The following is a 19893-nucleotide window of genomic DNA, read 5'->3' as shown; positions in this document are numbered from 1 at the left end:
ATATAATATAATATAATATAATATAATATAATATAATATAATATAATGTAATATATATTATAATATAATATATTATAATATATTATAAATCATATATAAACTATTATATATTATATAATATTATATATATCAGAAAACTATAATTCTGAATCTTAAATTTGTTGAATTGTTTATTATTTTTAGATATATACGCATGCAATTATATTTTAGTTGATTTTTTAACTTAGGCTACATTTGTCTACGTTAATTGAATAAAAATTTACAGTAGAAGTTCATAACTGATCAGAAGTTTCTTCATTTTGTCTTCTGAAGTAGGTTGGGGAAAATACGAGGACTCCCCTGGAAGAGTAGAGGTGACAGTCTTTGTACCTGAATGCCATTCTGCTTGCGGTTGTATCTACAAAGTTTAACTTTGTGGTTATGTATTCCAAACAAGAGCTTCTTTTTTTTTTCCAGCTCTCAAATATATTTATTTGATAAAATAAACACTAGTATAGGGTTATGCATTAAATTAATATTCAATAAATATAGTCACTAAAGTATTTCTGAAGGTTGTCTAGTGAGGTGAGACAGAGAAAATAAGTATCACAGAAAGAACAGTTGTTTCCAAATGGGCTGGTGTTACCATTCAGCCTCCTGGAAGAATTTGACAGTGTAGAGGCTACTGACCAAAGGAGGTGGGGACAGAAGATCCTCCTGGAATGGAGCGGACAGAGCTGTGATGTTGCTATCAACAGGCCCTACGAAGGCCTCCACAGCAGTGTTGCCTAGCCCTAGATGTCAGTGTTACAGAGGCTGAGAGACTGGAGAACGGACTTTTTGGGCTTGAATGTTAACTCTATGTACTAGCTATGTGATCTTGAGCAGTGAGGCAGTCTGTAAGTTTTCACTTTATCCTCTGTGGAATGGCGTTAATAATAATGTTCATTTTATGGAGTGAGTATGATGATTCTGTTTTGACCATCAACTTGACACAGCCAGGATCACCTAGGAGAGGAGTCTCAATGAGGAGTTTTCTAGATTGGCTTAGCCTCCAGCATGTCTGTATGTCTGTGTGTGTGTGTGGGGGGGGGAGATCAAGCTTAGCATGTCTCTGGGGGATTGTCTTGATTACACTGATTGCTATGGGAAGACCTGACCTATATGGGTGGTTTTCTACTCCTTATGTTCGGGGGTCCTAGCCTGCATAAGAGTGGAGAAAGTGAGCATAGCATCTCCAAGTTACACCAACATCTATTTCCTCTCTGCTCTCAATGTGCACGTGACGTGACAGGCGGTCTTGAGGTCTTGGCACTGTGCCTTCCTCTCTGAAACCTGGAATTGTTACCTAAAATAAGCCTTTTTCTTTCCTAAATTGTGTATGTTGGGGTATTTTTATCACAACAATAGCAGTAAACTAGGACTCTGTGAAAGCAGTAATGAGACCATAGATGCAAAGCACTTGAATAAAGCCTGGAAGAAATGTTTTGATAAATATTAACTATTATCATCACCATGCTTTACCCCCTTGCTCTTGGTCCTATTTGTTGGTAAGGAGGTATGTAGGGAGCTAAATTGTTAATTGGCTCTGATTTTACATATGTCTCTAATTCATGGTTTGGTGAGAATATATTTTGTTGGAAACGGGCAGTTTGAAATAATTACAGCACTAATGCCAATTCAGTCAAGTGAATAAGTGCCTAGCAGGTGATGAGTGTTAATGTTTTAAGGATTATCACTGCCACTGGGGTTTTATGACAGTGTCCCTACAAAATACTTGTGAGTCAGTATTTACATGAGTAAATTTTTTCCTATGAAAATATGAGGAAAATAAGTAACATTAACAAACAATGGCATTTTCTTTCATTTACATCCAAACTGTCCTTCCTCATTTCTGTAAGTAGTGATAAACATTCTGGATTATGTATCTCCTACAGCAGAATTTATGGTGTATACATACTCATGCATGCATGAATGAATGCATACACACACACACACACACACACACACAACACACATGCCCCATTATATATACATGTATTTTGTTTTATACAAGGTATCAGACCTGTTGACAAAGAATATTCATTATTTCCACCAAAAAGCCAGGACAAGGGAAAATTAGAAATCAGAAGTCGTTTTTTGAATTGAATTTTCTCACCACCTTTTCTTTTCTTCAGTGTAAAGAATATTATGTTTGGGGCAAAAGAAGGGAGTCATGAGAAGTGGCCATGAGGAGGGCAAACAGGAGTTCGCCATGAAGATAAAGATTTGCTGCAGAAGGCAAGACTAAAATGGACATAGTGACTTCTTCCCAGACAACTACCTACCCTGGAATGCATGGCATCATTCCCACTCCTTACCCACCATCTAGTTCCAAGGCTCTCCATCCTCAACAACCTCTGGGCTTTCTATACGTAGGAAACCAAGTACAGAATGGGAAGCTGTTTTTCATTGCATCTCCAGGAATCTTCCCTACCAATTGGCTGGGTCGAGAAAATGTGGCAACAGTAAATCCAGCTCTAGGAACAACAACAACCAACTTGAAATATGCAGAAATAGCACTTGGGGGAGTCCAGATCATAATTGGATTGGTACACGTTGGCTTTGGAGTTGTTCTCGGGTTGCTGAGCACCTCTTACTGTGTGTCTCAGACATTTTCCTCTACAGCTTTTGCTGGCGGGTTTGCATTCTGGGATGGAATCTGTTTTCATCGCTTCTGGCTCATTCTCCATATCAGCATTCAAGGAATTGTCTCGCTGTCTGGTGAAAAGCACCCACACATAATAAACATCATAAGCGCTATGTTTGCTTTTTTTTTTTTTTTTGAGTGGTTCTTTTCTGTGTGATCTGAACATCAATGGCTACTATTATCAAGACTTCTGGTAACTCATATTATTCTTGTTACATATATAGAATATATGTATGTACTTATATACTATGCACAAATATATAAATATAACCTGTAAAAGAGAATATTATGTTTTAGGAAGTAGACACTTTCAACAGAAATTGCTTAGCTAGGCAGTTGTAGCTTATTAAGGAAAGTCTCCAGCCCATTTTTGCATTGTCTTTATATAAGTTGCCTGTCTGAGTCAGTTATTGGAAAGTCTTCATTAACACTGTCAGATAACAAGGCCAAAATGGAACAATAAATCTATCAAGCAGCTGTCCAGAACTTAGCCCTCTGTAAAGGAGAAAGTAGTGCAAAAGTAATCCATTCTGTGTCATGTGCCTGGAGATGTTTTTATGATCCAGGTGGGGAGAAAGTCTCAATCTTATCAAAACATGACTAAGGGAACATCCTACTACAAAAAGAAACAATGCATTATCTTCAGCTTTGCTATCCTAAGAGGTCTGGGCATGTTGGATATCTATCCATTCCCATAGGAGAGGGGAGAGGAAGGAAGAGTATAGGTAAGAGTCGGGGTGAGGGTGACTGGGGAAGAAAGAGGAGGAAGAGGAAAGGAAAGAAGAGGGAGAAGTAAAGAAGATGGGAAAGAGAAGAGAAGGAAAGAAGAAGATATAAAGAGAGAGGGAAGGCAAAGAGTGAGAAGAGAGAGGGAAAAAAGGGGAAGAGGAGAGAGAGAAAGGAATCAAGAGAGGGAAGAAAAGAGGCAAAAAGATGAGAGCATGAAGGAGAGAATGGAGAGAGGAGAGAGGACAAGGAGATAGAAGAGAGCGTATATGACGGAATGAAGGTGGGGGAGAGGGTGCAGGGCAAGGGAGGGGTGAGGTTCTAATAAGCTTACCAACCTGTCCCTTCCAGGCACAGCTACCGGCTTGCTCTCATGGCTCTGGTTCATTATTATATGCTGTTTGCTTCAGTGTCTGTCTTCAGTGTGTACACCAGTGAATTATTGTAAAGGTGAAGGAATTAAATACTGGCAAAATTCTGAGCATGATGCCAGACACAGAGCAAAAATTACTGCTATTTTCCAGAGCATAGAGGCTTACCACAGCTTGGAGGTGAGAGCTGTTGATTTGTTTCCACGTTGTCTGCCAAGATTTCTCCTCTTCCTCCTTAGACTTTTCTTCTTTTTCACAACGCTTTCTCATCTAAAACTAGGGTGCTTCATTAGGGGCCTTCTTTTTTTGCCCAGTTATTGATGACAGTTCTCAGAACATCAAATACCAGCTGCTACTCAAAGATAAGAATGCTAGCTCTAAGGACAGGTTGAAGCAGGAGGTGTCATTACCTGTTAGAATCCCGGAGCCAACTTCTCATTGAGCTTGAAGCAGTAGAAACAGTGTGCCCATGTTCCTGGGGAACTGTCTTTTGCTAAGCAAAAGCTTAGAACTTCAGGAAAATAGCCAGACAAAATAGTTGCTTCTAAAAAGTGGTGAAGAGCCTTCAACTCATTGGCACAGGAGACAACTTCCTGAACAAACACCAACAGTACAGGCTCTAAGAGCAACAATCAATAAATGGGACCTCATGAAACTTGAAAAGCTTCTGTAAAGCAAAGGACACCATTGTCAGAAGAAAACGACAGCCTACAGACTGAGAAAGGATTTTCACCAACCCTATATCTGACAGAGTACTAATATCCAGAATACATAAAGAAGTTAAACAGCAACAAATCAAGTAACCCAGTTAAAAAATGGGGTACAGAGCTAAACAGAATTCTCAATAGAGGAACGTCAAATGGCAGAGAAACACTTAAAGAAACACTCAACATCCTTAGTCATCAGGGAAATGCAAATCAAAACTACTCTGAGATTTCACCTTATGCCCATCAGAATGGCTAAGATCAAGAACTCAAGTGACAACACATGCTGGAGAGGATGTGGAGAAAGGGGAACCCTCTGCCTTTGCTGGTGGGAATGTAAACTTGTACAACCACTTCAATCTGGTGCTTTCTCAGACAAATAGGAATAGTGCTACCTCAAGACCCAGCTATACCACTCCTAGGCATATATCCAAAAGATGTTCAATTACACAAGGGCATTTGCTCAACCATGTTCATAGCAGTTTTATTTGTAATAGCCAGAGTCTGAAAACAACCCAGATGTCCCTCAGTGGAGGAATGGATACAGAAATCGTGGTACATCTACACAATGAAATACTACTCAGCAATAAAAAAAACAAAGAAATCATAAAATTTGCAGGCAAATTGTGGGATCTAGAAAAGATCATCTTGAGTGAGGTATCCCAGAAGCAGAAAGACACACATGGTATATACTCACTCATGAGTGGATATTAGACATATAAGATAAATATACTAAAATATGTACACCTAAGGAAGCTAATTAAGAAGGAGGACTCTGGCTAAGATGCTCAGTCTTCATTCAGAAAGGCAAATGAGACAGACATAGAAAGAGGGAGAAAATCGGGAACAGGACAGGAGCTTACCACAGAGGGCCTCTGAAAGACTCCACCCAGCAGGGTATCAAAACATATGCTGAGATGCATAGCCAAACTTTGGGCAGAGTGCAGAGAATCTTATAAAAGGAGGGGGAAATAGGAAGACCTGGAGGGAACAGGAGCTCCACAAGGAGAGCAACAGAACCCAAAAATCTGGTCACAGGGGTCTTTTCTGAGAATAGAACACAAGGACATTCTGAACACGCATTGGGCCCCTTTGGAGTCCTGTGACAAAAACACCAGTGATAACGGAAAAAGTGAAAAGATTTATGTGAACTCACAGTTTCAGAGGTTTCAGTGCAAGGTCGCGGTGGGAACATGTGGTCAGGAGGCCTGTCCATCTCATAGTAGCTGGGAAGCTAAGAGGAGAGAAGGGACCACAGACACAAACCTACTTCAAAGGTCTAGACTTCCAAGACTACAACGAGTAAGGCCTTCAGGGGACGATGGTCAAACTGCAGGCTGGGGGTTGGAGGCGGGGAGCCTAAAAGCAGTGCTAGCCACGGACGAATATTTTAAAAGTAGAGCATCTCGAGTGCTTGAGCCAGTCTCCTCCACGCTGTGCCAGTATGCCTCAGAGGTGCACGTGTTTGCAACAGTGACTTCGCAGGGCCTTCGAGGTGCTGGCGGGCCCTGCTGCAGAGGCCTTTAGGAACCTTTCTTCAGAGAGTAAGGAATGAAAAACACAGGACTTTGCTACTCCTCACACTCCGTGCACTTGACTTCGGCAGTTCTGTGAGAGCCCTCAGAGAACTAAATATCTGTCCAGATATTCCTGTTTTAAAAACAAGCAAGCAAGCAAGCAAGCAAACAAGCAAATAAACAAAACAACCTGTATTGGATTTGCAATCACGGAAGCGATTTGCTTCCCCGTCCTTTTTTCGACATCCTAAAGATATGGCTACCAAGACGGATAAATCATGACAGTTAATAAATGTGGATTTGGGGAGTTGGAGAGATGGCTCAGAGGTTAAGAGCACTGGCTGCTTTTCCTTAGAGGTTCAGAGTTCAATTCCCAGCAACTGCATGGTGGCTCACGACCATCTGTAATGAAATCTGGTGCCCTCTCCTGGCGTCCAGGTGTACATGCAAACACACATTGTACACATAATACATACATACTTTTTAAAAAAGATTCAATACTGAAAAATACTTTTTAAAAATGTGGATTTGGGTTGATTTCTACCTAATTGGGTAAATTATATTGCTTCTTGGGTAAATTATTTTGCTCGTATGTTCGCGAAAGTGAATACCTTTTAATGAGAATTCCTAAAACGGCCACCAGGTGGCGGTCTCACTCCACCATCAACCCACTACGCTAAACCACCCAGGTTGCAGCAGGATCCCGGGGTGGTGGTTTTGTTTTTTAATGAATCTTGCTGTGTGTTGATGAGAATGATCCGGAGGAGGGGTTGGAATCCCAAAAACTACAGTATTTCAAGCACACCCCCCTCCTCCTGCTCCAACTAAAGTATTCTGATCTGGCTACTGATTTAATATTTATGGAACTATATTCTGAGGTGCCAGAAGAGGGGGCTCTAATGCATCTTTAACGTAAACTTAGGCATGCATAAAGGTTTGCAGCCTTTTCTATTCAACAAAAGAGTTTCTTCTTTATGTGTACAAGGTCAGCTGATCCTTTTTATTAATTTAATACGGTTGTGCACAAACGCTTTTTTTTTTTTTCATTAAAATCAAACTACAAACAATTCTGAATTGTCTAAAACCTTAGCATTCAAACAGGCCTTTGAAGCCTTTCAAGTGAGAAGCACTATTTCCAACTGAGACCTCTTTGGAGTTTCTCAAGGCAGCTTGAACCCAAGTGGATAAGATGTGAATGGGTGGCTTTGTTCTTGACTTAATTCAGAACATCTTCTATCACTGCGCAACCACTCCGCTGAGAAGATGGGGCTCATAAAGAAAGGATGTGAGGTTAACCAAGTGCTTTGCCTGGCCCTCCGAGGGTGGGGGGAGTGGGGACATAGATTTTTTTTCCCACTGTGTGCTGTGTGGGAAAGTGCAGTGCACAAAAGGGATGCTGGCCAAGAAGTCTTGGCAAGAAACTGTTGGGGGTTACAGGTCCTGAGTACCTCTAACTGCTGGTGCCTCTAGAGTTCTTGGCCTGGAACAGGACACATGCAAATGGGAAGTATGGAATGAGGCAGAGGGTAATACCTAATACTAAGTGTTAAGTATTCTAAATGCTTTACATACAATAATTTAATTCTGACAATAGCTCTACGCAGGAGTGAATCCACGAGGTCTGGAAGTGGTTGCTCAAGATCACCCAAGCAAGCTGCAAAAGCCAGGTTTTGAAGCAAGACAGGCTGGCCTCAGAATCTGTGCTGTCAAACTATGAACTTCTAGCTTCTCCCCAAATAGTAACACTTCCATGATAGTTCTCCCATACAGAAATGCTGTTCTTGAGAGTGGGTTCTCTTAATTTTTGAAACAATCCTGTGCTATAGTACTACTATTTGTCTCTCTTTTGCATCGTGGGAAACTGGGGCACAAATGAGTTAACAGGTTAAGGCGATTATTGATGTTGAGGATGTACTTGAAGGCAAGAATGCTTTTTATTACCACAAAGTCCCTTTGAAGTCACAGAGCAGATGCAGAATTCAGTTTGGATTTCTATCCCGTGAGTTTATATTGCTTCCACCTCTGCCTCCCCCTCCAGGTCCCCACGAGCTGAGCTGCACTGTCTCTCTTCTAAGATAACCACATACCCACTGAATGAATAATCTTTGTTCTTGGTTCCTTTTAGCTGGGATTTAAGTATACACACACGTGCTCACGCACGCACGCACGCACGGATTGATAATTCTGCTTTTACTACTTTTACACAAGGTTGCAGGGCCATGTCACTTCATGGGGAACAGAGGCTAGGGATGAACTGAGCAGTTACTTTGTCTACTAGCAGAAAGTGAGGCTCAGAGGCTGGGTAACTGTCGCCAAGAGTGACAAAATCCAAAAGAGGAAGAAAGAGTGGTCCTCTTCCATGCACAGACTCTTTTGTTGCATGTTCTTAGAGTTTTAGTTTTCTTACACACACACCGAGTCATCTAAACCTAGCTTTGGTACTCCTGGAGTTCTTTGGCTCAGTTCGGAAGGTATGTACTCTCTCTCAAACAGTTTCTTTCCCCTTTGCACTACTTATTTCAGGTTTTCTCTTCTGAGAGGAGACCCTTGGGGCGTGTGGTATGCGATGTCCACAAAACTTCGATCAAACGTTTCTCAGCATTAACTGAAGGTGTTATCAGAAAGTTATTCGATGCTATGTGGCAGTTTGATTCTACACCTGTCTGCTGAGCTCTCTTCACTTTTCACTTCCTCTCCAAGGTAAGGAAACATTGAGTTCCACTCTGACACCTGCCTGACCTTCCCAGGTTGCACCATGTTGCCATGGTGATGAGCCCTGCTATTTCAGTCACTGGAACACATAAGACCTTTGTCATGGAAGCAGCTTCCTGTGCCCCTTCACTCCATTCCATCCCTGTTCTGGGTGGCTCTGAATTTCTCACAGAACTCTTATCGCCATTGATAAAAGAGGGTCCCACCAGCGGCTGACTCTCCGGGTGCTCTTTCAGAGCTTGCTGCTGTCTCTTCCATATGTGCTCAGCCAGCTTTGGGCAGCTTTGTCAACGCGGATCACATGTTAGAAAGAAAGGAGTGATAAATGGAGGGCACTGAATGAGGCAACTGAATGACATCACAGAGGAAGGATTAACTCAGCAGGAATGGCAAGTATTTCAGATGAGAGGTGCTGAGCGAAAGACAAAATACATAGTTATAATTAAAAGTTATACACAGGTCTGAACAAAGGTTTCTCAGAGACAGACAGAGATAGTGGGAGAGCATAGGAGAAGAGAGAAAAGGATAAATGGGGAGGCCAGGGAGAGAAAGTCAGGGAGGGAAAGAGAAACAGAGCAGGGGAGGGAGAGACAGGGTAGTGAGCTGGTTATATCCCTGGCACCTGGAGCAGGTGATGATACAGAACTTTGTCAGAACCCTGAAGGCTCCTGAGAGCAGGCCAGTTGAATTGCCTGCACACCAACATAACAATTATTGTGGTACACACAAGAAAAAGTGGTGAGAAATACAAGCTTCAAGGTTAGAAATGAGGGTCTAAAAAAATCCCAAAGACCCAGGAAGATCAGGATGAGACAGCTGTTTTTGTTTTTGTTTTTTTTTTAATTTTGTTTCTTTTCTTTTCCTGTAAACAAGTGCAAACAAACATAAGTCCTACTTTATTTTTAGTCAATAAATGAGAAATGGATGACAAATAACAAAAATTAATTGTTGCAGTTTTCTTCCTGTTAATATGATTTTAAAAATTCTGACAAAGTGATTTAGGGAAGGAAGAAATATTTAGCTTAAACTTGTAGGTCATAGTTCATCACTGAGGGAAGTAGAAGAAATCTCCTAGGCTGAGGCTAACTCACAGGCTCAAACTGACCTTAGTTTTCTTATACAGCTCAGGATCACATGTCTAGGGACTGGGCTGGGCCCTCTTTCATCAAGTAAGAAAAGACAGTTCCACCCCCTGACATGTCCATGGGCCAGTCTGATCTGGAAAATTTCTCAACTGAGGTTCTCCCTTCAGATGACTATAGGTTATATGAGGTTAATAAAGTTAACTAGTAGGATACTAACTACAACAGGAAAATTTGCATTGAAAAATGAAGGTCTGGAAGGTCTTAGTTTCACTCAAACAACAAAATACCCACCCACCTCTCTTGATCCACAGTCATACCTACTCAATATTCATACGTGCCTCTTCCAGAACACTAGATGTATTTATTGCATATTCGTCTTCCCTCCCCTGGCTGATGATCTGTTAGCAAAAGCAGTCTCTCCACAGATTAAAATTTTCCTTCTCTGTTAGTTTTGGAACTGTTTGAAAAAAAAATAGCATTTGAAATTCGCTCAGCCTTCGGAGATGCAGGCAGGTGAAAAAAAAAAAAAAAAAAAAAAAAAACCTGGATTCTGAATTAGCGTTTGCTCTAACGCTAACACTTCTGCATTTTAATCATCTAGGCTACAACCAGGCTCAGGCAGCATAAGTGAGTAGAATTTAAATGTTCCAGGACGGTCCTCTGAGGGTTGTCTGGATAGGAGCAAAACAGTAACTGTTGATCCCACAGATTCGAGGAACCAACCCAACCCAAATGAAGGCCGAATTAAAGCAAGCTTCATTTGGGTACACATCAGAGCTGAATCTGTGGGTGTCTCCCCCGAAGACAGGGTTCATGACACCAGCGCAAACCAATTTGTCAACTTCCTTTTATTGGGCAAAAGCCACAGGGTGGGTGATATTGCAAAGAAGCAGAATGTAAGCGTAACAAGGTGGTCATAATTACCTCCTGAAACTAAGGCATGGTTGCTGTTTCCTGGAACAGGCAATGTAGAACCATTTGTAGTTAAGGTTGCAGGAGGGACATTGTCCCAATTCCTGCAAAACAGATTTAATTATAAACAGAAATGAACGTAGTTTGGCTTTTCTAGAAAATGGCTTTTGAGCCCAATATGGAGGCAGACTGGTTTATCATAACAAGATGGTAGCTGACAAGCCAACTCTAAAGGCAAATACTTGTTTTGGTTGCTTTTCTAAGAGAAAATTATTAGATAATTAGTGATACAAAAGAGGATGAGGAGGAAAGCAAAAGCAGAAGAAATACTAAATACTAAGAGGATATGAAAAGAAAAATATGAATAGGAATGAGTTATTAGAAACAGAAGGGGAAATGAACCAGCTGTAGAAATATAGACAATGATAGGAAATAAAGCTACATGAGTGTCCCAAAGTGGTTGCCTAGGGAACTTAACTGGGAGAGGTTCTCTCTCTCCTGAATAATTATTGAGCGACACTGATTAACTCCTTTGGCTCCACTGTTATCAACTGGAAAACAAACACATTTCAGGCATTGGCATTACGAACAATGAATTTCCCATGGCAAGCTTCTAAGCAGAAGTGGCCATTTTTTTTTTAATGTAATAAGAGAAGAAATTATAAGGTGGAAACCTAGGAATCTAGGAAAAGTGAAACTCTTAAAATGTTATCAGCCTGGGAAGGCACAGTTGCATTTGGGAAAGCCAACAAACCTTGGAAAAGGAAATCAGAAAAGCAGCTCAAAGCCCACTTGACAATGAGCAATGCAATGATTATTACATTTTTTTAGTATTCTGCTGAAAACCATTTTCTCCATGTAAAGAGCTTTCGTTGTAAATTTTCATGCTATATAGAGGCAAGTTTCACATTGTAATGCAGCTCTTCATCTTCCGTGATTGCGTGGCCCTGTGGAATCCGTTACCAATCCTTTCCCTGCTGTTGAAGATATCACAAAGGGCAAACATACATTAAGCAATGCTCTTGACTCCCAGTTCAAATTCTTTTACCTACACTTAATTCTGTTTTGCAAAAGTTGTAATTTTTATACTGCTCCAAATAAACCTTTTGTCATGACAAAATTGTCACTCTGGCATTTTTAGAATTCTCTAGGTGCACATGGTGAGGTATGGTAGATGGGCCGTAAGAAAAGTAGATCAGTTGCTTTCCTTAGAGATGCAAGTCATCTGGTTTTGCAAAACAAAAACATCAAACAAACAAACAAACAAAAAAAAAACAAAAAAGAAGGAAGAGTATCAGTATTCTGTTGGGTGGAATCACACTTTGGTTAAACTACCTTATTTTTTCTTTGTATTATCATGGTCAGATTCTCTGTAAAGGAAATCACACCCTCATACGTATCCTGGGAGATAGAGTTAATCCTGTATCGTAAATATTTATAGACATGTTCAATACATATAACATAAAACCTGTTTTTGGCTTTTGGCTAAGATTTGACTTTCCTCTTGGATATCACATTGTTAAATTAAGCATTTGTTCATTCTTCGGCTTTCAGTTATCGTAGAGAGCAAGTAAAAGCCAAAAACCTTATACCAGGACCAGTAGTAAAAGAAGCACAATATTACAACCTCCAATAATCTATTTGGATTAAAGTAAAAATTGATTAAAAAAATAGGAACAAGGCATTAACAATCATAATCAATTTTCATGTATTTTCCCAGGTCCAGGCAGGACTGGGAAAAATAAAAGTATCTGTGCCATGACTTCCTGTATTTTGTTTGCATCACTGATGGATAGCTTATGTGTATAGGAATAGATTCATATATGCATAGACATGCATATACACTTATCTAGAAGATTTTATGCTTCAGTGCACATGAAAGCTACACATTTTAATTCAAAACAAATTTTGTAAATGATTAAAATCAGTTACTTTAAACTTTCAGGGAGCTGACTGCTTCCTCTACCTTAGTTTCCTTAAAACTCTGCAATTCTGGCAGGAACAAATGTTGCTCCTTCACCTCCTCCCTTTGTGCACTCTACCTGGGAAGCCACTGGCCTCACTGTTTTGGAATCAGGTAGGTGTGGATCTTCACTCCCCTTTTCCACCTCTCCAGGTCATATTAACTCCCCCTTCTTTCATATGATTCCCTGCACTCTGCCCAAGGCTTGGTTATGAGTCTCGGCATCTGCTTTGATATACTGCTAGGTAGAGTCTTTCAGAGGCCCTCTGTAGTAGGCTCCTGTCTCGTTACTTGTTTTCTCCTACTTCTAATGTCCATACATTTGTCTTTCTAGGTAAAGATTGATCATCTTACCCCGGGTCCTCTTTCTTGTTTATCTTCTCTAGGTGTACAGATTTCAGTACCTTTATCCTATCTTATAGGTCTAGTATCCACTTATAAGTGAGTATATACCATGGTGTGTCTTTCTGCTTCTGGGATATCTCACTCAGGATGATTTTTTCCTAGATCTCACCATTTGCCTGCAAATTTCATGATTTCCTTGGTTTTAATTGCTGAGTAGTATTCCACTGTGTAAGTTATATATTAAGTGTATAATAAAGTTTTAAATTATGCTAATCTATAATTACTCATATATATGTATATGTATATGTATATATATATATATATATAGTTACTAGTTACTCATCTATACTTTTTTGTTTTGTTTTGTTTTCTGAGGCAGGGTGTTACAGTGTAGCCTTGACTGTCCTGGACTTGCTTTGTGGACCAGACTGGCCTTGAACTCACAGCAATCAGCTTGCCTCTTACTTATATTAAAAATCTATCAACCAAACATCGCTGAAGGAATAATAAGTTTAGTTTTCAGCATGTTGCTAATTTTCAGTCTCACGAAACATAATTGTAGGTGTCTTTAGACATAGACGTGTCTACAGATATGTTTGTCATGGCAGGGAGACGGGTCAGGTGCTTACTGGCTTATGGTCTTCCTCTACAACTCACTAAGGTTTGAGGCAGAGTTAAACAAAACAGGAAACCTATTCTAGACTTAGTCATGTAAGAATTTACGATGCCCACAGCAGCAGGACTGAAAGTCTTTGCTCTAGAGCAAAGCCTGTCCTGAGGAAAAAAAAAAAATGAAACCAAGTTTTAACTGATGAAGGCAAAAAAAAAAAGTGGAAATATTACATGAGATGCAGGTTTTTCCTTGTTCTTTGGACTGTTGTGCTATGACTCTCTGTGCTTTTTTGCTAAACATCTTGCTAATCTGATTATCACCTGATGGTTTCCTATGCCACCCAGCTGAAAGTTCACAACAAGCAACTTTTCTATGAGCTCAAGTTTCCGTGTGAAAATTCAGGTATAGTAATTCTAATTTTGGAGCTCTTTAGAACAGATCATCAAACTGACATCAGTCAATTCATCTTAACCTAGATGAATTCAACATTTTCATTTGTTTCCTTTCTGCGTCCTCATCTGCGAAGTGATTTTTATAGCAGCCTAGAAACGTGTAAATTTAATACATGACTATATGTGAACAGAATAGTGCCTGGACCAAAGAAAGGCTTTTGTTGGTCGCTCCCCTCTCTGCGTCACTGTTTTCTATTATGTGTATATTACACTGGTAGGACCTGTGTGTGAAGGCATTCATGCCGAGGGGCCACCTTCCTTTAAAGTTTGCAGAGAAATACAGGCTACATCCTGCCCACAGAGTTTTGTTTTCACTTTACCCTGAATCAATTCTACACAGCCCCATTTCCACATGAGAGACACTGAGCTTTAATTGTATTTCCCTGATTGCTAAGTATGGTGAACATTTTTAGCCATTTATCTAATTAGCCATTTTTATTTCTTTTGAGAATTCTGTTTAGATCCTTATCCCATTCCTTTTGGTTTTTTTTCCTTCCTTCCTTCCTTCCTTCCTTCCTTCCTTCCTTCCTTCCTTCCTTCCTTCCTTTCTTTCTTTCTTTCTTTCTTTCTTTCTTTCTTTCTTTCTTTCTTCTTTCTCTTTCTTTCTTTCTTTTCTTTTTTCTCTCTTTTTTCTTTCTTTCTTCTTTCCTTTTCTTTCTTCTGTCCTTCCTTCCTTCCTTCTTTTCTTCCTTTCACTCTTTCTTTCCTCTGTTTATACATTATATATTAATCTTTATTGGATGTATATACAAAAATTCTTTCCAGTGCTGTGGGCTTCCTCTTTCCTCAACTGATTGCTTCTTTAGCTGTATAGAAGCTCCCTCCCACCTCTCAGAGTCAGAGACTCAAAAACACCAGTGGTGGGCACAGAAAACCACCCTCTGTGTTGTTGGTTAGGGGCCCAAGAGAATCTCAAAACAAGATAGGCTATTGTGATTGCCCTTGGTTGCTTCTGGCAAGCTGAAGGTTGCTGATAACAATGCACTTGTCAGACACAGGGTTTGGAGGAACTGAGCTGAAACTGACATGGAAGCCTCCTCTCTGAGGGTAGCTCTTGTAGCATCAGAAGGTTCAAAGTACATGTTGCCAAAGGTGAAAAGTAAGCAGTAGTCCTACCCAGCTGTAAAGACTCTAAGTCATGATTGGCAATAGTTGTTGATTTTTTGTTATTTTGTTGTTGTTGTGGGTAGTGTGTGTGTGTGTGTTTCCTACTCTTGATTTTGTGGTCTGGTATGTTTTTGAAGTTTGTCTTCTAGTACCTTCTGTAAAGACAAATATGTAGATAGATAGTGATTAGATTTAGCTTTATGAATCTATTGTGATTGAAAGTTTTGCTGGGTCTAACAGTCTGGACTGGCATCTGTGCCATTCAATTATTTATAGATTTTTGGCTTTTCAGAATGTCTCAGAATTCTTGAATGTTTTGTGCCTGTTTTGCCTGAATTTTTTTTCATTTTGTTTTGTTTTAACGTTTTCTTTGTCTGAGGTATCCATTTCTTCTATCTTGTCTTGAATGCCTGATAATCTCTCTTCCATCTCTTGTATTCTGTTGGCAAGGCTTGCCTCTAAGGTTTCCATTGAAGTTTCTAAATTTTTCACTTCTGTATTGCCCTCAGTTTGGGTATTCTTTGTTTATTCTATTTGATTTTATTGAATCTATTGATTCATGTCTTGAACTGTTTATTTTTTTCATGCCACTACTTGTTTTTTTATATATATTTCTTTATGGAATTTATTCATTTCATCTTCAAGGACTTCTTTCATGTTCATAAAGTGTCCTTCAGCTTCACCTACCTTATATTTTTCAAGGCATGTTGTAGTAGGGTTGCTGGGCTCCAGTGGAGGCATATTGTCTTATGTCTAGCTAGTACCTAGCATCTGGGTTTTGAATGATTTCATTCTAGATAGTGATATCTGGTCTTTTCTTTCTTTGGTTGTCCTGTTCTTTGGTTTCTAGTGTTCTTTCTGTTTCTCAGGAGGGTGTAGTGGCTGATTTTGCCTGGAAAAGAATGTTTCTAGGATCTTCCAGGTAAGGCCACTGTAGGTTCCAGGTACCATGTGTTTCTAGGTAGGGTACTGACACTTAGAAATGAAATGTGCTGAGGGGGTTCCACAGGAGAGAGGAAATGGAGTGTTTCACTAGGATCTGACTAGGACAGAGGGTGATCAGAGGCCACAGCAGATAGTCTTCTGCAGAGCTGGGGTGAGACTGGGGGATTGAATTTGGTTGAGAGGGAGTGGGTGAGGAATCTCGCCTTCCTGTTTTGTTGTCCCATGTGCTTATCTTGCAGGCTTGGCCTGTGGGCTCCCAGGGAATTCCTGCTGTAGTTGGGTGCATGGATAAAGGGATGAGGGGAGGTAAGGAAGGTTGGAGGAGAAGATACGGGTGATCTTCTGGAGAAGAGGAAGAACAGAAGGGAAGATCATGGCACATTGTCTGCTATAGAGCGGGTGATAACATGAATTTGGGGAAGATGAAAGAGAGTCTCTTTCTGGCTTTTGCATGTCACCATATGTCTTCAGCGTGCACTGAAACCACTGTTTTGTGGCAGGCCCAAAGAGGAAAGTAGGGCTCTGTCTTGCTATGGTTCTTATAGAAGGCCACTACCCAAACTTTAAAAAAATATTCACAGCTTTCAAAAAAAATTTTTTTCAAAAAAAAAATGGCAATAGCTCATTTACTAAAGTTCTTGCCTTCCAAGAATGAGGACCTTAGTATGATCTTTAGTATTATAAAATCCGTGTACTATAACACATTCATATAATTCTTCTAGCAAAGTGGAGACAGGAGGACCTTGGTGGCTTATGGAAGAGCTAGTCTAGATGAATCAGAAAGCTCCCATTTTACACAGAAACAATTTTAAAACTTAAGGCAATGAGTGCATGAGAAAGATGATGACTTTGACCTCTGGCCTCTACTCATCACCCACATGCATGTATACCTTCTGCACAGACATGTACATACACATTTGCTCACACACAGACATGAAGACATGCACAACAGAAAGTGAATGCTAATTTATTATTATCTTTCTTACGTGCTACCATTGCCTCGAGTCATTGAACTGCTGTGGCAATTCACAAAACTTCTAATAACACAATACTCAAGACTTTGTAATCTTTAAAGGACAAAATTTATTTTCACATTTCATAGTTCAAGAACTTTGTTGACTTTTTTTTTTCTTATGTAGATGCCCATGTATCTTCAGCAATTTGCTAAGATTTGGTCTCATTTGTGTTTGTTGTTGTTGTTTATTCAATACTATTTTAAGTGAAACTACTATTGATTATAGAGTTAGACTTCATCCCACATGCCTGTTTTCTCTCATCTGTATTTCAAGATGACATAACTCCCTGATGTGTATGCTTACCAAGGACATAAGTAACAAGGTAAGAGGATACAAAAGTTCTTCCATCTTGTATTCTTCAAGGACATTTCAGATTTTTTTTTTTATGGTGGAAAAATGTATATATATTTAGAGTTAACCATCTGGACTCAGTTTAGATAATTCCAATCTTGTTGGCAACATCCAGAGCATCGTAATCAGGAGCTAACCGAACATATGCCTTCTTTTCTCCATCAGGCCTTATCAGGGTATTAACTTTGGCCACATCAATGTCATAGAGTTTCTTCACGGCTTGTTTGATCTGGTGCTTGTTGGCCTTGACATCCACAATGAACACAAGTGTGTTGTTGTCCTCTATTTTCTTCATGGCTGACTTGGTGGTCAGGGGAAATTTGATGATGGCATAGTGGCCAAGCTTGTTTCTCCTGGGCGCACTCTTTCGAGGGTATTTGGGCTGCCTCCGGAGCCACAGGGTCTTGGGCCGCTGGAAGGTGGGTGATGTGCGGATCTTCTTATTTTTTGGCTGTGGATGCCTTTCAGCACTGCCTTCTTAGCTTTCAAGGCCTTCGCTTTGGCCTCAGCTTTGGGAGGGGCAGGAGCTTCCTTCTTTGCTTTTGGTGTCATCTTAGCGAAAAGCGGCCATTTCAGATTTAACTAGAATTTGGTCTCCTTGATGGAGAATCCCACGGAAAACCACCCAACTGTGTCCTAGGAACCAAAGGCCATAATGTCCTAGCTAACTTATGTTGGCGCGTTTGTACAGAACATCTTCAGCTAACCACTCTTAACTTTTGTTAAATGCTTATTTCCGCAAACTCCTTCAAGATGCCAGGACATGGTTTTTTGTCTTCAAAAACCTTGCGCTCTGGACACTTGGATTCACACCGACTTACCCCTATGCCTGCATGTGGTCCCAAGTGGCTAGAATAAACACTTTCAATTGGCTATAAACTGTAGCTGACGCGTCATCTCTAATGGGCTACTCATAACACAGGCTCCTCCTGCACATGAGGGTACCTTTGTTATTCTCAACCCTGAGCTATATGAAACATCATATAGCTTGTGGGGCTTGTAAGATGGGTCAGCATGTCAGACACTTGCCACCAAGCCTCACAACCTGAATTTAATCTCTGGGATCCACATGGTAGAGGAAGAAAATTGATTCCTATGAGTTGTCCTCTGACCTCTGTACATGCCACCACCCCCAAGTAATAAGTAAATATACTTGTTTAAAAAAAGAAACACACCTTTTTTAAAATCAAATTTGGTCTCAAATATGGAATATATCAAGTAGTTTGTACTGTGTCATCATCAATGCTGGATGATCTGTTCACTGAAGGTTGAGTTTTGGTTGATGAAAGTGTCATATTTCGTTTGAAAATCAGACAAGTCCTCATCCTTCTTCCAAGTAATCTGCTAGCTTCTTGGCTTTGGTGTCCACACTCTGGGACTTCCTTCTCTACTTCACACAAGCCACACTCTAGCTTTCACATCCTTCCACTTCCTTCTCTTGCAAACTTAGTCCCACACCCTTTCTTCATTTGCCCTTAAATCTTACAAGTCTAGACTTTTGCAATTAAGAAGTTCAGTCGTCTTCCCCTCAAAAGCATCAGTCTCTCAAACCTCCCACCCCCTGTTTTTCCATGGTCACAAGTGGTTCCTCAAAGCTGACTGGAAATGAAATGAGATAAAAAGGACACCACAGGCAGAAAATACATTTGATAACAGTAGAGTTTATTATTCTATCACACTTTCACTTACAGTGTTATTCTGTCTCCTGCTTGAGTCGGGATCTAAAGCAGACTCCGAAGGCCCAGTGCTGCTGAGAACCTCCGTGGCTCCAGGGTTGCACTGACAGGAGCAAGCAGTGATGCTGTCTCTATGAAAGCAATAATGGGGACTGCTCACTGACCTCCTCTCGGAAACAGTCATCAACCACCCAGTCATTTCTCAACCCGTGGTTCTGATACAGCTTCTCTGGCCGTCATTGGTGGTGTCAGTCATGAAATACCCAAGGTGTTGCACTAATTTTTTTTTTATTCCATGTGCATTTGTGTGAGGGCATCAGATCCCCTGGAACCAGAGTCACAGACAGTTGTAAGCTTCCATGTGAGTACTTAGAATTCAACCTGGTCCTCTGCAAAAGCAGCCAGTGCTCATAACCACTGAGCCATCTCTCCAGCACCCTGGTGCTGCACTCTTTAAAGGGCAGGATTTATTTCTCATAAAATAAATTATTTTTTTAGAAGGCTTAAGAGTCCGAGCTCAAGGTGTCGGCAAGTTTAATGTTTGGTGTGGACCTTTTTTTTTTTTTAAGGTTATGCCATCAGGTTTATAATGCTTCCTCCCTTCTGACTTAGCCCCCCTGCAAAGACTCTATTTCTTTTCCTTTTTTAAAAAACCACTTTTTTTTTCCTTTTTCTTCTTCTCTCACACAATACATCCAAACTGCAGCCTCCTCTTCCCCTTCTCTTCCCA

General features: G+C 40.3%; 1 protein-coding gene and 1 pseudogene across 1 annotated transcript; one reads left to right on the top strand and one right to left on the bottom strand.

The window, feature by feature from the left end:
* The first annotated feature begins 2156 nt into the window (after positions 1–2156).
* Positions 2157–5996, top strand: LOC129670688 (uncharacterized). Its single transcript, XM_055599239.1, has 2 exons — positions 2157–2782; positions 5522–5996. Exons 1-2 carry the CDS (start codon positions 2271–2273, stop codon positions 5994–5996), a joined length of 987 nt encoding a protein of 328 aa, XP_055455214.1. The 5' UTR covers positions 2157–2270.
* An 11573-nt stretch (positions 5997–17569) lies between these two features.
* LOC129670810 (60S ribosomal protein L23a-like) lies at positions 17570–18039 on the bottom strand (annotated as a pseudogene).
* Positions 18040–19893: the final 1854 nt, after the last annotated feature.

Source organism: Psammomys obesus, unplaced genomic scaffold (genome assembly GCF_907164565.1).
Source record: "Psammomys obesus unplaced genomic scaffold, mPsaObe1.curated_primary_1811, whole genome shotgun sequence".
Classification (NCBI taxonomy): domain Eukaryota; kingdom Metazoa; phylum Chordata; class Mammalia; order Rodentia; family Muridae; genus Psammomys; species Psammomys obesus.
Note: the sequence above shows the minus strand (reverse complement) of the source record. Positions and strands in the feature narration are given on the sequence as shown.